This window comes from Diabrotica virgifera, chromosome 3 (genome assembly GCF_917563875.1).
Source record: "Diabrotica virgifera virgifera chromosome 3, PGI_DIABVI_V3a".
NCBI lineage: Eukaryota > Metazoa > Arthropoda > Insecta > Coleoptera > Chrysomelidae > Diabrotica > Diabrotica virgifera.
In genome coordinates, this window is record NC_065445.1 from 146945371 (window position 1) to 146962666 (window position 17296).

At 31.0% G+C, this 17296-nt stretch overlaps 1 protein-coding gene across 12 annotated transcripts in view; it reads left to right on the forward strand.

Annotated features, from left to right (window-relative positions):
• The window catches only part of LOC114334083 (protein son of sevenless), a 652420-nt gene that overhangs the window by 446214 nt on the left and 188910 nt on the right, over positions 1-17296 (forward strand). For 2 of the 12 annotated variants that reach the window (XM_050646933.1, XM_028284097.2), the window contains exons 2-4: positions 14027-14146; positions 14299-14442; positions 14520-14684. The exons of 8 other annotated variants lie outside the window; for them this stretch is intronic. In XM_050646933.1, the coding sequence (XP_050502890.1) occupies positions 14027-14146; positions 14299-14442; positions 14520-14684 (429 nt within the window). The remainder of the gene's footprint in view (positions 1-14026; positions 14147-14298; positions 14443-14519; positions 14685-17296) is intronic. 2 more of the 12 variants (XM_050646941.1, XM_050646938.1) reach the window with 2 other exon arrangements.

The window sequence follows — 17296 nt, forward strand, 5'->3', positions numbered from 1 at the left end:
CAATTTACAGTCGCAATAACAACCAAAATAATCATGAGACATTGATCAAACTTAGAAAGATTATAAAGGTGTGATGCCTATTTAATATTTTGTCGACAAAATATAAATTTTTCATTTTTTTGCATAATCTTTAAATGTTTAAAAAAAATTGTTATAAACAAATTAACATTTCTCATAAATTGTTTATTATATTCTAATTTAAAAAAATACTTAAAATGCGTATTTCATAGGTCTTGAAAACGAATGCTTTAAAAAAATTTTCCCACCATTTGCAAAAAAGTTATGAAACAGCAAAGTAAATATACCAAATCTCCGTTGTTTATAATTTGTTTTAATTGTTTCAAAGCTTAAAAGTTAGTTTATGGTACAACCTAATTATGTACTCACAAAGAATGTCGAAAATTAGTGCAATGGTTATATTTTAAACCAAGAATTAAAAATACTTTTTTGTAATTTTTAGCGCAAACGTAGGCCTGATACAGAGTCGGAGCTAAAATGTTCACTCGAAGCGACTGACACGCAGCATGCATTATTTATTAAAAGTGTACATCACGCGGCCGGTCGTCGCTCCGAGTGAAAATTTTAGCTACTACAGTACTGTGTTACTCTACTTTCGCGCGTGTAAATTACAAAAAAATATATTTATAATCTTTAATTAAAATATAACTATTAAACTGATAATCGATATTTTTTTGTAAATAATTAGCTTGTACTTTAAACTCACTTCTACGCTTTGAAAGGATTAAAAAAATATATAAACACAGTAGTAATCGTATGTTTACTTTGCTGTTTCATAACTTTTTTACAAATGGTTGCAAAAAAGTTTTAAAGCATTTATTTTAAAGATATTTAAAATGCGCATTTTAGCTATTTTTTAAAATTATAATATAATAAAAACTTTCTGAGAAACGTTAATTTGTTTATAACTATTTTTTTAAAACATTTAATGATTATGCAAAAAAATAAAAAATTCATATTTTGTCGACAAAATATTAAATAGGCATCTAATCTTCATAAGATTTCAAAGCTTGATCAGTGTATCATAATTATTTTGGTTATTATTGCGACCGTAAATTATTAATTAACAATTGAATTGTTGCTAAAATATTCGTTTAATTTTCATCAGCTTCTGTAACTATAATCTAAACCAAAAAGGCTTTTAAGTCACCAAATTATTTAATTATTGGTAGATAATTAATTATCTAAAACTTTATTTGAAAATTAAAGATTTTGTTGGGAAAACCCGCATTTTCCGAGGAAAATTTTCGTCGGAGCAGATCGGGTGAAACGCGACTCTATGCAAAATTTAATCACGGTGAATTTTTATTTTGGTATTTTTGTTGTAAAGTTAAAATCTTCGGAGTTATAGAGCAATAAATGAAAAAAACACGATTTTCGTGCGCCATTTTGTTTATAAAAAAAAGTAGCACACTATTTGAGGACTTTGCATACCTATATTATTAATATATAGGATCTTATAATTCGATTCCAACAATAAAATTGCTGGTAAATAACTTTTCCCAAAAATGGCCTATTCTCCGATAATCAGCCCAGACTAATAGAGCAGTAACAGAAGAGATTTGCTCAACAGAAAAATCTTTACAAACACCCATATGAAAAAATTACTATGAAAGATATCCTTCTTTTAGAAATTAACCTATTTCTATTAATATCTTAATGTAAATTAACCAAGTTAAAAACTAACATTAATATAGAACAATATTAAGTAATATTCACCACTGCAAATTTTACGAAAATTGAACTCCAATTACTAATTTAACTAAAAGCTAAAGTTGAAAAAAGTCGAGTAACTGTGCACTTTTAGTACATTATATTGCCATCTGTCAAGTTATCACAATTCAATCAAAAAGTTTCACCATTTTTAACTTAAAATGTAGCACAATTATTAAGTCATTGTTATTTAACCCGCAAGTGGTCGCTGTATGAGATTTTCTCTCACGGTTTCAGAAAATTGCGCACAACTTTTTTTTGGGAAATTATATGCGCTGTAGTTCGTTCTAGTCTTCTAACTATCCTCCCTCGACAATCTAATAGACTCGTCCGCTCAGATAGTGACCCAGTTTACTTAGTATCATCTCATTGTTGAGTCAGTGCGCTTCATGTGAGAGATTCTCTCATCAAGCGACCACCGGCGTCATTAACTGTGTATAAAAATTAATTTTATTTTTCCCCTTAAAACCTAAAATAATATCCTTTTATGACGTAATACAAGGCGCCGTGGATGTGGTCGATGATATGAAAATCATCACTTGTCACTTACCATATATTTTTCAATGTTAAATATTGGCGGCATCAATAGTCACATTTTATATAAAGATAATAATGATAAAACAGAAAAACGTCGTGTCTTTTTAAAGCAAATGGCTTTATCGTTGATGAAACCTCATCTTTTTGATGAAAAGCAATAGTTGGATATGTGAGAGAAAATCGCACGCGCGACCACTCGCGTAACAACTTACCTAGCGACCAATGCCGGGTTAACCCATTCAGCAGTTCCATATTGGTAGGGGAGCAAAGTATGCTAAATGTGCAGTCACTCGAGCGCTTTGGGGACCTATTGGGTTGTAAAGAGTAGGTCCTAAAACCAAAAAAAGTTAAGTAAAGTTTTCCATTTTAGTGGGCGCTTGCCATTTTTTAATTTAATTTTCCATTTCCAACAATGGTTTTTTTCGATTATAGCGACATCTATCCATAACTCGAAAAAAATGTTTCGAATAAAAGTTACTTATTTTTACGTAAGGAATCAAAATCTGCAATAAAAAATGAGGGTTCCTATTTAAGATTTTAAAGTAACCCCCCACCCCACATCCATGGGGGGTCGTGTTTGGTGCCTTTCGACATATTTTTCAAAAATATTGAATAAGTCTATTTTACAGTTTTTCGATCTGATGTTCATTTCGCGAAATATCGCAGTATTCGTATTTAAAATATTAAATTTACCCCCACCCCTCTCCGTGAGAAGTCGTGTTTGGTATCATTGGATAGATTTTTAAAAAATATTGAGCACATATTTTTTAGTTCTTCGATCTGTCATTCATTTCGCGAAATATTCGCTTTTTTCTTGTGAAACTTTGGGACTCACCCATTTCCTTACGCCCGGCTCAAATCGTCAGATTTTTGAAATATACACTCTTTTGCATGTACTTAACCTACCTTATCTTAATCTGACAATTTCGAGTTTTTTTAAGGGTAGATTTTTTTTTTCGGGCCCCCCTTAACGAACTCCCCTGTGTTAAGAGCCAATATATAGTAGAGGTGCATCTGCAGGGTACCAGGTTTCTCACTATATGCTAATCTGATGCGCTCGAGTGACTGCAAAAATCCCCGCTTGGGCTCCCCTACCATATCACTTGGAGGATACTTTTAAGGTGCTTGAAATTAAAAAAAAACTGATTTCTAGGGCGAGTCTAATAAATTGAGCAGAGACTGTAAATCTACAGTTAGTAATCTGGTTACCTATCAGTCAGATATTATCATGTACATGGAGAATGGCAAAAAATAGATACCATATACACATATTTTTTTAAGGCATTCGATAGAGTAAATCATCAAATACTGCTTAAAACAATAGTGGCAACTGGTTTTCATTTTCAAATGGTTTGTTGGTTTAAATGTTCTCTTTCTAGTGGTACTCAAAAAGTTAAATTTGGTAATTGTTTTTCGGATTCAATTGTAGTAACATCTGGAGTTCTACAGGGTGGTCAATGCTCAGCTCTTTTATGCAATATATTTATAGCTGACAGTATAAACTGCTTCTGTAATAGTCTCTGTGTAAATTTTTTTTATGATCTTAAATTCTGGAGACCAATTAAATGTGTATCGGACCAGATCCTCTTGTAAGCTGATTTAGACGTTTTTTGGACATGTGTGACTTAAATAAGCTTTTATTAACCTTTTAACAGTCACACAAGATTTTTTAACATTTACACAAAGGCTTTCTGCTTAAATATGTTACCACATACTTACGGATAACAATAAATTGGACCATTCAGGTACTTTTCCTGTGGCTACTTATGTAGCCACAAAGCGTTAAAGGGTTACATGTAAATTAATGCTGCTTTATTAGCTTTACTCGAAGTACTCGCAGAATTGTTATAGATTATACAATAAATAAATAACCAGAATTTAATATATTATGCAGAGTAACGGATCTTGGTATGATTTTCAATGTAAATCTAACCTTTATTACCAGAGAACGGCAGTTCTCGCAAGTGGCGCACACCTACACCCCCTACACGCAACACTAAATATACACGAAATTTTCGATTTTCTAAATCTGGCTGAATTGAAAATTGGGCCAACTCCCATCTTAAAGTTCACGAAAAGACTCACCCATTCATATGTCAACCATCCATTTTGGTCCAAGGGTGTGGATTTTACGGCCCTTCCTATTTAGGGTCTGTTTTTCGTTCTCGTCCCCAAAACTCCCAAAAACTTCGAAAATTTAACTCCGACCTTTGCGGCTTCTAATAGAAGCGATCATTACCTTTCCAACACATGTCTAATTTTGAAAATCGGTTATACCGTTCAAAAGTTACCGAGCTCAGAAATATGAGTCAATTTTTATTTAAAAAAGGGAAAATGTTTGTGGATATGTATATGTATGTATGTATGTGTGTGGAAAAGTTAAACCGATCTGATTTTTTTTTTCTGTGTTTGAAGAGGGGGTGAGGGCCGATTCAGAACCGGTGTAGTTTGTGAGTTTTGACTACCCATAATCCAGCTATAGGACTTAGCAGGTACAAAACGGCACATTTTTTGGCGGTATATATCTTCGGTTCAAGAAGAGACAGGAGAACAGTAAATACACCAAATCAATAGCGTTGAGTTAAGCTTTCAAATGATGTCTAAGCTGTCAGGATCAGACATACACACGGCTCAGTATAGCCGAAAAACTGAAAAACTAAACTTTGAAAATTTTGGTTTTTCGACAATTACTCAAAATTTCAACCTACGAATTACGCCAATAACTAAGTGTTTGTAGAAGGACTCTAGACGAAGCTAACGGTGTATACCTTATATCCGGGAAAATTCGAATTTTTAAGTTATAGGCTTCATAAGTATGATCAAACCTATTTCTTATGGGAAAAAACGGTTTTTCAAGCTCAATAATTCCTGTAATATCTTCAGTTATCATACTTGACCTTAGATACATAAGATACTACTTGTCAATACGTTTCAAACTCATGTTTAGTGAACAAAATCGGTTAAGCCGTTTAGAAGTTATTAAGCTACAAAAGTATAATCCAATTAACGATTATTCCCTAAATGGTTTATGTAGTTGTAGTGGTTACGACGCTAATTTGATCTGGCAACGGGCAATCCGAGTTCATTTACCGGCCATCCCAATATTTTTTTCAATCTATTTCGAATAGAAAAAAAATCTAGTGTACATTTGATGGACACTAGATCATTTGGGAGATAATGCGACAAAGGCCACATTTATAAAGCTTAACGTGTAATCGACAAACATTGCATTCAAATTTATACATTTAATTTATAAATAACTTTGAAAAACTCCTGATACAAGAATAAAAAACCGCTAAACGCCGTAAAAATGAGTGATGATTCCAGCTACAAAGGATCTGATATGAATATTACGTGGCGCGAAAATGTATTTTCATTTTGATGCAAAACAAAATTCTAGTTTTATTTTAAAAGATTTTTTCATAATATTTGCTAAATCTGAAGTAAACGCGCCACAAAAGAGTTTCAAAATTCAAACTGTATCAAAGTTATTCTTTTGTGGCGCGTTTTTACTTCAAATTGGGCAAATATTATGAAAAAATCTTTTAAAATAAAACTAGAATTTTGTTTTGCATCAAAATGAAAATACGTTTTCGGGCCACGTAAAATTCATATCAGATCTTTTGTAGCTAGAATATTGTATGCGCCACTCATTTTTACGGCGCTTAGCGGTTTTTTATTCTTGTTGACTATATTAATACAATTTCTCTGAAGGGTTTTAGAATGTTGCGTTTGGTATTCAGAAATTACAAGTTATTTTTTACTGATGTTATATGATTGGTTTATTGCGCATTGGTATGTTGGAACATGGCTCAGTTGTATAGTAGCCATAGTATCAAACATGATAAAGATATGATAGAAACAGTACAACTAAAATTTGGGCCTCTACTTCAAATGTAAGAATTTACAACCACTCTGAGTCTTAGGAGATATTTTTTTGTAGTTTCATTTATTTACAAGTTACTTAGTGGTGGCATGGACTGCGTTGCTCTCTTGGATGAGATCTACATTAATGCACCACCGTACCTGGAGCTTTGTCTTCAGTTAACATTTTATATTCCATTCCATAGTAACCTTTTATGGTATTAACAATCTTTTGGATAGATATTCAGTCTTGTTAAACTAAATACATATTGAAATTTTTAACATATCTTCAACGAAACTTAAGAGAAGCATTTTGTTTTTTTTATTAAGACTGCTTGTTTTTTAATTTAATATTAAAAATGGTGATTTTTAGTTAAGTTCGTTATACATATTTTATTTATACACACACCGGCAAAATTAGCCGAACACCTTAAAAATGGGACATGTTTGATGTCATGAATTTCCTAAACCAGTGGTCCGATTTGAGTGATTCCTTTAGTATGTTATAGCCTTATTATTTAAGAATATCGTTGTAATAATATTGTTGCTAGACAGCTAAATATCATTTTATACCGGGTGTAACAATAAGACTGTGTTTTTTTCTTAAAGTTTGGAACACCCTGTGGAATATTCTAGCATATATAAAATATTGAAATTCAAACTCAATTATAGCCGTAGGCTTTCTTAACATTTTCATTTTTGATTCATTTGCTTATTTTGGAAAATTAAAAAGTTATGGGCTTTAACAACTAGCCATGTTTTTCATCGATAAATTCTCATAGTAGGGGAGGAAAGTATGCTAAATTTGCAGCTACTCTTGCGTTATGGGGACCTATTGGATTGTGAATAGTATGTGCTAAAACCAGAAAAAGGTTAAGTTTTCTATATATTGGGGGACTTTTCATTTTTTAATTAATTTTTCATTTGAAACAATCGTTTTTTTTTTCGGATTATAGCGCCATTTATCCATAATTTACAAAAATGTTGCGAATAAAAGTTGCTTATTTTTACGTCAAGAATCCAAATCTTCAATAAAAATTGGGGGCTCCTCTTTAAGATTTTAAAGTAACCCGCCAACCCCACCTCCGTGGGGGGACGTGTTCGGTGCCATTCGATAGATTTTTGAAAAATATTGAATACGTGTATTTCGCAGTTTTACGACCTGAGGTTCATTTCGCGAAATACCGCATTTAAAATTTTTAATTTACCCCCACCCCTCTCCGTGGGGTGACGTGTTTAGTATTATTCGATAGATTTTTGTAAAATATTGAACACGTATTTCATAGTTTTTCAAAGTGACGTTTACTTCGTGAAATATTCGCTTTTTTTGTGAAACTTTGTGACTCACCCATTTTTTTACGCCCCGCTCAAATCGTCAGATTTTTTAAATATACACTGTTTTGCATGTACTTAACTTACCTAATCTTAATCTGACGATTTCGAGTTTTTCTAAGAATAGATTTTTCTCGGTCCCCCTTAATGAATTCCCCGGTGTTAAGAACCAATATATGGTACCTATAGGTACATTTACAGGGTACAAGGTTTCTCCCCATGTGATAATCAGACGCGCTCGAGTAACTGAAAAAATTCCCGCCTGGGCTCCCCTACCATCATTATCTGCTTAGTTTAATAAACAAGCCTATAATAATTCAATAGATGTATTAAATAAATAAATTAATAAGCGATGTCACAATGACGAACTCCCGTGGATTTCATCTGAACTAGCTGAACATCAGATCGAAAAACTGCAACATACACGTATTCAATATTTTTGAAAAATCTATCGAATGACACCAAACACGTCCCCCCACGGAAGTGGGGTGGGGGATTTAATTTAAAATCTTAAATAGGAGCCCCAATTTTTATTGCAGATTTGGATTCTTTACGTAAAAATAAACAACTTTTATTCGACACATTTTTTAGAATTATGGATGGATCGCTCTATAATCGGAAAAGAACGATTGTTTCAAATGAAAAATAAATTAAAAAATGAAAAGTCCCTCAATATATGAAAAACTTAACTTAACCTTTTTCTGGTTTTAGCACATACTATTCACAATCCAATAGGTCCCCATAACGCTCGAGTAACTGCAAATTTAGCATACTTTCCTCCCCTACTATGAGGATTTATCGATGAAAAACATGGCTAGTTGTTAAAGCCCATAACTTTTTTATTTTCCAACATAAGCAAATGAATCAAGAAAGAAAATTTTAAGAAAGCCTAAGGTTATAACCTAGTTTTAATTTTAATATTTTATATATGCTAGAATAGTCCACAGGGTGTTCCAAACTTTAAGAAAAAATCACAGTATTATTGTTACACCCGGTATAAAATGATATTTAGTTGTCTAGCAATAATGTTGTTACAAAGATATTCTTAAATAATAAGGCTGTAACATACTAAAAGAATCACTCAAATCGGACCACTGGTTTAGGAAATTCGTGACATCAAACCTGTCCCATTTTTAAGGTGTTCGGCTAATTTTGCCGGTGTGTGTATAAAAGTATTACCTACTAGGAAAAATATTTATTTTTGTACTAAACCTAAGCATGTATTTTATCTATTAATAGGGTTTTCCCATATTATAAATTAATAAATAAAAATAAAAAATAAGTTTTAATCAGTGAATTCAAGTTAGAGGTTAAGTACACAGTTGATGTTATTGTTTTGGTTAAGAATTTTTTGCTATTTTGGACAAAAATCACACGTCCCGTTCTAAACCATATCATCTCAAAATATTACACGAGAGTGAAATCAAAATATGTTTGAGTGTTTCCTGATATATTTTAGTTAGTATGTTTTTAATCTTTGTATCAATATTCTACTGGCTACCTGAAAATAACAACTAAAAAGCAACCTTTAGTCCAAGTAATGAAGCTTGAAATAGGACAAAACCTCGCAATTTTTACAGAATGGATCGATTTGCTTGAAAATTTGAAAATAAGTAGTGGATAGTCCAAGGATCAAAATCTATATGATGCCGAAAGGCGCTTTTACCATGGGGGTGGTTGGCACCCCCTGTTGGGGGTGGACATTTTTTATTATATTTTGACCGCAAAAGTTGGTAAAAACGTTCATTCTAAGCAAAAAATGTTCTATACATTTTTTTGATAAAATTAATAGTTTTCGATTTATTCGCTATCGAAAGTGTTAGTATTATATCGAAAAATCAATGTTTTTAATCAGTTTTCTGCTAATAACTCCAAAAGTTTTTGTTTTATCAAAACAACCTTATTTAATAAAAATGTACTATTTGAAAAAATAAACAAAACCGTGTTTTTTAATTTTCTTTAAGACCAACAGTAATCAAGATATACTTTATTATATGTTAGCTCTCCTTTGTCAAATGTTAAATATTGTAGTTTCAAAGTCCAAAGACGGGCAAAATATGCATTTTTCGAGAATAACTTGTTAAAACTAATTTAAAGAATTTAAAAATATCTATCCCTAGAAATAAAAAAGAAGTCTCTAGCTCAAAAATTAAGTGACTTATAATGAAAAGAATGTCAGTCATTATTTTTTTCAGCGCAAAAGTGGTCGGAAGCAACCCCGTAATCACCACCCTAATTAAAACTAGTCATTGACCTTATTTGGTCTTATTTATTTACGTATTTTTAATAGGTTCGAGAAGTTTGACCGACTTAGAATGATTCGTTTTTAAAAAAAATGAAGTTAACAGCGATTAACGAATTTTTGTAGTTTAGAAAAAATGGTCTTTTCTTCTGAATAGAAAGATTAGCATCAGAGATGTGAAAAAATGTTTAATATTAAATTGTAGCTAATTTAATTCCCAAGAATTTAGTATGAAAAAAATTTTTCTATAACAAAAATTAAGTGAGCTATTGACAATTAAAACTTGTAATAGCATGCAAAAACCACCTTTACCAACCCTTTCAAAGTCACCTCTTTTTGTGACTAAGAATTGTAATAAGATTTAATATTAATAGGCTTATAGATCTGTTAAAAACCTACAAAAATCTTTTACATCAAACTTTCTAAGATACAAAATAAAAAAGTTACGGTTAAAAAATCAACATATTTTTTTTGAGAAAAAAAAGGAGAAATCCAATTGCAAGCATAATAATGTAAGTTAGCGGTGTTTTTAGTCATTGGCCTTCTTTATTTGTGTATTATTAATAGATTCTAGAAGTTTGACTGGCTTAAAATGATTAGTTTTTTAAAAACTGAAGTTAAAAGCGAATAAAGAATTTCTGTAGTTTTGTAAAAAATGCCATTTTCTTCAGAATAGAAAGATTAGCATCAAAGATAAGAAAAAATGTTTAAATATGAAATTGTAGGTTATTTAATTCGTAAGAACTTGGTGTGAAAAATTTTTTTCTACGACAAAAATTGAGTGAATAGTAAATGAGTATACTATAGAAGAACATTTATTTTTTCTATATAAAACTAACACTTTCGATAGCGAATAAATCGAAAACTATTAGTTCTATCAAAAAAATGTATACAACATTTTTTGCTTAGAATTAATGTTTTTATCAACTTTTGCTGTCAAAATATAATAAAAAATTTCCGGCCCCGAGATGGGGTGGCAAACACCCCCATAATAAAAGCGCCTTTTGGCATCATATAGATTTTGATCCTTGGAACATCCACTACTTATTCTCAAATTTTCAAGCAAATCGATCCATTCTGTAAAAATTGAGGGGTGAAAAGCTTCGGTTCCTGGACTACTTACTTTTGATTCCAAATAATACAAAAAGAAAAAATGTTTTGTTTTCCTCAAAAAATTTGACATTTTTTTCTGAAAGAAATGTTAAAATGTATTATATTATATGGTCGCATTTTGGATTAATATTTTTTAAATGTTTTTCACGGGAAACTAGCACACCTTCTTGTCACAAGTTGGAACGATACTCTTTTACCAGACCATGAGTTTTAATTTTTAACATAAATAGGGCAATCCCTCTAATTGGTTGTATACCATAGCAAAAATACTGTAGAAGTAAAAAAGACTTCTACAAAAAATGTACAAACTTAAAACTGTTTCTAATACGTAAACTTCTACGTATATCTCTGTTAGTATGCTCTATTCAATATTGGTCAGACCTCTTCTTGAGTTTGTCGAACCAGTGTGGGGTCCAGATCTGTCATGATAAAATCTTACTTGAAAATGTTCAGAGTAATGCTACAAGAATCGCATCCGGCTGTGTAAAACCTAATTATGAAGATAAACTATCTGTGGCTCATCTAATGACATTCGAGCATCACGAGGTGACCTAACCTAATTATGACCTTCCATACTTTAAAATATAATTTTGGGGACCTAAATACCATGAATCAAGACAAAACATTAAGAGGTCACTGTTACAAATTAAACAGGGAAGAGAATATTTAATATCTGATGTGTGGATCATGTTCTAATCTCATACACATAAGATGAGTTGAAAATATCACACATTTTTTCTTTGACTGGGAAACTGCTATCAAATTAAAGCACCAGATGCAAAATATTAAAGTGAACTAATCTTTATTTTTACTAATTTTTTTTCCTTGGGGCCCTTCAAGCTCATTCACTGATTCACCAATTTTGCTCATTTATTTTACAATATATTTTCCTACACCTATATAATATACCTACTTAATATTTTCTATCCTACTTATCCTACATTTTTACTAATTAACAGAAGAGAGATTTACTTTATAATATTACATTTCTGAAGTAAGAAAAAAAATAGGAAAATAGAGAATTTATTTTTAAGTGTAAAATGAGAAAGTGTATTGTGAATTTTTGTGTATAGTCTGAATGCATAGTCTTTATATCAGATGGCTTTAGACGGAGCAACATAATCTGTTTTGCAATTAACTACGCATTTTCAAGAATTATTGTATTTTCAAAGAAAGAAACTTAATGTTCATTATATTAAATATCCGCCAGTCAATGGGAGCAAGAATAGGATATTACCGCCGAATTCTATCCTACTTCATGGATTTTAATGAAATTTTGGAAATAGCCTCTACTTATCTCCTAATTCAAAGTCTACCCTATGCCGATGTGTGCTTTTATCTTGGGGGTAGTTCCCACCCCTTCTAAGGGATGGAAAATTTTTTTGTTAAAATACCACGGAATTCGCTAGAGAACCTAATTCTAAGCAAAAACTGTTCTATAATTTTTTTTTGAAAACTCAATACTTTTTGAGATATTCGTGGTTGAAAATTGGCCATTTTCATTGACACAATACCTTTTCGAACGGTTTTTTGTGAATACCTTAAAAACTATGCATCTAACTAAAAAAACTATATTAAACATTTTTGTAGGTTATAAAAAAACAAAGAGACACTTGATTTTATAAATCTTCTAGTTATAATACAAAAATAGATATGATATGTGGTGAAAAAAGATTTTTTTGGTGGATGCTCAAATCGGTGTATTCAACTTAAAATAACAGAAACGGTCGATTTTAGATGTGTAATACTACTAATACCTTTTTGTAGTGCTTGAAAAGGCCTTTAAAATGAGCTATATTAGAGGTCCATTACATTAAAACTAAGCGAGATATGTTGCAAACAAAATTGATAACTAATGTATTTTAAGAAAAAATGAGAAGTAATTTTAACCTCCAACCACCAAAATGTAAATAAATCGTTTTCCTTCCACAATACCTTTTACTATAGCGTTATTTCTATGTTCAAAAAGTTGGACGGGTTTAAAATGAATGGTTTCTGAAAAAAAAAGATCAAATTATAGAGAGAATTTTTAAATTTTCTTAAAAATCTTCCTTTTTCTCCATGTAACTTGAAAATGGTAAGAGATACAGTAATGAAAAATAAAAGGGAAATTTTTACCTGAAAAAGCCCTACATTTTTGGGTGGTATCTTTTTTCGTATCTCGTATCTGTTTCAAGTTACATGGAGGAAAAGGAAGATTTTTAAGAAAATTTAAAAATGCGCTCTATAATTTGATCTTATTTTTTTCAAAAACCATTCATTTTAATCCAGTCCAACTTTTTGAACATAGAAATAACGCTATAATAAAAAGTATTGTAGAAGGAAAACGATGTATTTAAATTCTGATGGATGAGGGGTTAAATATACTTCTCATTTCTTCTTAAAATACATTAGTTATCAACTTTTTTGCAGAATTTCGCTTAGTTTGAATGTAATCGACATTTAGTATTGCTCATGTTAAAGGTCTTTTCAACCACTACAAAAGTTATTAGTATCATTATACACCTAAAATCGACAGTTTCTCTGTTATTTCAAGTTGAATACAACGATTTGAGCGTGCAGCAAAAAACAAACTCTTCTTACCTACCATATCCCTCTTTGTATTTTAAATAGAAGATTTATGAAGGAACGAATCTCTGTGTTTTTTATAACCTACAGAAATATTTTATATAGTTTTTTTTTTGTTAGATGCATAGTTTTTAAGGTGTTCGCAAAAATCCGTCCGAAAAGGTGTCATTTTTCAATGAAAATGGCCAATTTTCAACCACGAATAACTCAAAAGGTATTGAGTTTTCAAAAAATAATTATAGAACAGTTTTTGCTTAAAATTAGGTTCTCTAGTCTCTTCCGTGGCTATTTTAACCAAAACATTTTCCACCCCTGAGAAGGGGTGGGAACCACCCCAAGATAAAAGCGCACATCGGCATAGGGTAGACTTTGTTTCTTGAGCTATTACCTACTTACTGTGAAAATATCAAGTAAATCGATGTAGTAGGATGGAATTCGGAGCCAAGTACCCCCATTGACTGCCCTAATAATAAACTGCTGTTTGACACTGTTGTTTGATGGTTCGTTAGTTGTAGATTAGCGAAATTTTGTATACCTTTATATAATTTAAATATACAAATGGAAACAAAAATAGCAAATTAGTTGAAAAATATGGAGTTCTAAAGTTTCAATTATTATAGAACACTTCTTTTATTTTAGGTTTTAGAACAAGTGCACCCTTCATTAGGTGCAAGAGAAGAAGCCTTAGAATATGTGGAAAGCCTATGCTTGCGTCTTCTTGGGATGCTGTGTGCCAAACCAAGTCCTCACACAGTTCAGGTAAACATTTGCCATATTTTGTTCATTTGCCAATAAACCAAAATAAATAATTGACTTTATTATTATTCAAATGTTTTATTGCGGTAATAATAACTTTTTAAGAATTTTTTAAGTTATGAAAATAATTTATATTTCGGTTTTTGTTTGTGTAGGATGTTGAAGATCGGGTAACTAGTACTTTTCCCACACCAATTGATAAATGGGCACTAAAAGAAGCCCAAGAAGCTCTTGAAAGAGGAAAGAAAAAGTCAGTATTACAGCTGCCTGTCGATAAAATCCATTCTTTATTACAAAAAGTAAGTAGATCATAATTTTTTTACAATATATTTTGCTATACAACTGAGCAGAGATTGACATACAATCTGTATTTTAGGAACTTTTGCTCTACAAAGTTGATTCCACGGTGTCTTTATTTTTGGTGGCAGTTTTAGAGTACATCTCAGCTGATATTCTAAAATTGGTTGGAAACTATGCAAAGAACATAAAGCATGTAGAGATTACTTATCAAGATGTGCAGATATCTATGAAGGTAGACAAAGTAAGTGGAGCTTGTGTTCTTAAACATTGTTTTTTCTGATAGAATCTTAGAGGATAATCATATATGGGAACATTTATTAGTTAAAAGCTGTTACCTGAATAACCAATAATGTTAAGATTTTTTCCTGTTATAGAATCTGTAGGTCTCCAAAAAAGCAGTCAGAGAACTAAAATGATATTAAATTTTTTCGAATGTGAGGGTGACCATATTTCTAGAAACTTTCAGTGTAAATGTTTGTTTATATGGGATTGGCCATAGTTTGGTTATCATGACAATTACATTTTTACCTAAATAATACTAGACGTTTCAATTTCCGCTCCGTAAATTGTTATCAAAAAATTAAGAGAAATTTGTTGAAAAATGTATATAGCCGTCAGTTATTGTTATTGACGTTGTTATATCACAGTCAACAAATATAGGGCATTCCAACATGCTGTCAAATTATTATGTCAAATTAAATCAATATGGCAGCCGGGAGGCAAACATAAAGGTTATTCTATCAGTTCTTAATGTGTTTCAGATAATTTTAGTTGCGTTTCTTTGTAATTTTGTTTTGTACAAGGATTAATCTAACATTTTCACTAGAATAATTAATTTAAAAAGATAATATGCCTCATTTCTGTTGTGTTTTGAAATGTGGAATGCGAAGTATTCATGATAAAATTCCGTTTTATCAGTTACCATCAGTGCTACATTTTAAGCATAAAACAACTAAATAAGTTATCATCTGAGAGACAAAGACATAAAACAACTAAATAAGTTATTATTCATACAGAACAAGTAAAAACTTCGTTTGTAAAATGGTATAAAAAGTTTATTGAATAACTATTAAAAATTCCTCCAAAAGGATTCGCAAAACGTTTTCAATCTAGATCAGATCATCTTCAGTGCGTTCTGCTTAGTACATGAAACTAGCAACCTTATAGAATAGGTGACATCGAAAAATATGATTTACATTTTTAAAAGCGATATTTCTCGATGTCACCTATTCTATAAGGTTGTTAGTTTCATGTACTAAGCAGAACGCACTGAAGATGATCTGATCTAGATTGAAAACGTTTTGCGAATCCTTTTGGATGACTTTTTAATAGTTTTTCAATAAACTTTTCATACCATTATACAAACGAAGTTTTTACTTGTTCTGTATGATTTTTAATTATGGTATACAGCCAGCTACTGGGACTTTCCCATTAAATAAGTTATTGTCTGAGACAAAAACATTAAATGCTATAGAATGTCCTATAAAAATGCTAAATAACTAACTATGTTCATGTTACTTACGCTTGGAAAAGTGTCTAAACCGTAGGTTAACTCAGACCCTTTGAAGAAAAGTGGGCCTATATTATTTATTTTGCCAATCTTTTGCTTGTACCTGCTAGCAACATTTGTATTGTCTACCAACAACTTTATATGCACTCATGTTTATTTATTCATTGTTTAAAACTAAATAAAGTTATTGAAGTACTTTACAACTAAAAACTACACAAAATCTACAACAAAATATTGGGAAAATACAACTAAAAAACTGTTAACGATAAAAACTTTAGAAACATGTGGTACAAATAATATAAACAAAACAGTGTTTGACAGTTTGCTTCCCAAATTTTTCATAAACGTCAAAGTCTTGGAATGCCCTATTGAGGATTGAATGTACTTTGCATATGATGCTTATAGTCAACAGCCGCTTTGGCTGGAAAGATATGAGGATGGATTTTGTATGCCCTATGATATTATTCTGTTTATTTGTGCAATAATTATTCTATGTGTTATAAGTGTTCGTAATAATGAGTTTTTGGGGAAAAATTGTGTTTTTATGTATTGTGTGTTGCATACGTATAGTGTATGATAGATATGTGCTTCACTTGTTCCTATCCCCTATTGTTCGTATGTTTTTGTTATTCACTTGTCCTCTAGATATTGGCAACCAAAGTCTCAACAGAAGCAGAAGCATCAACATAATTAGTTTCAGTGTATTAAAAAAGATCAATACATACTCACAATCTTTATTAAAGTTGTTAAAAGAGGCGACCGGTTTTGGAGCTTACAATATTACTCTGGGCTAATTAGCAAAATACAAGGAAAAGTTATTTACCAGCAATTTTATTGCTGGAATCGAATCTTATTATTGTATGTAATAATAATATAGATATGCAAAGTCCGCAGATAGTGTGCTACTTTTTTATAAACAAAATGGCGCCCGAAAATCGTGTTTTTTTCAATTTTTGCTCTATAACTCCAAATATTTTAACTTTACACCAAAAACACTCAAATAAAAATTGACCGCAATTAAATTCTGCACAGAGACGTGTTTTTCCCGATTCAGTTCGACGAAAACTTTCCCCGGAAAAAGCGAGTTTTTCCAACAAAATCTTTAATTTTCAACTAAAATTTTAGATAAGTAATTGTTAATTAATATTTAAATAACTTGGTAATGTAAAAGCCCTTTTCATATAGACTATAATTCCAGAAGCCCATGAAAATTGAATAAACCGTTTAGCAACAATTGAATTGTTAATTAAAAATTTACGGTCGCTATAATAACGACAATAATTATGATGCATAAGAATAGCTGTGATTTTTTCATAAAAAGACACTATACCCATCTAATGTAC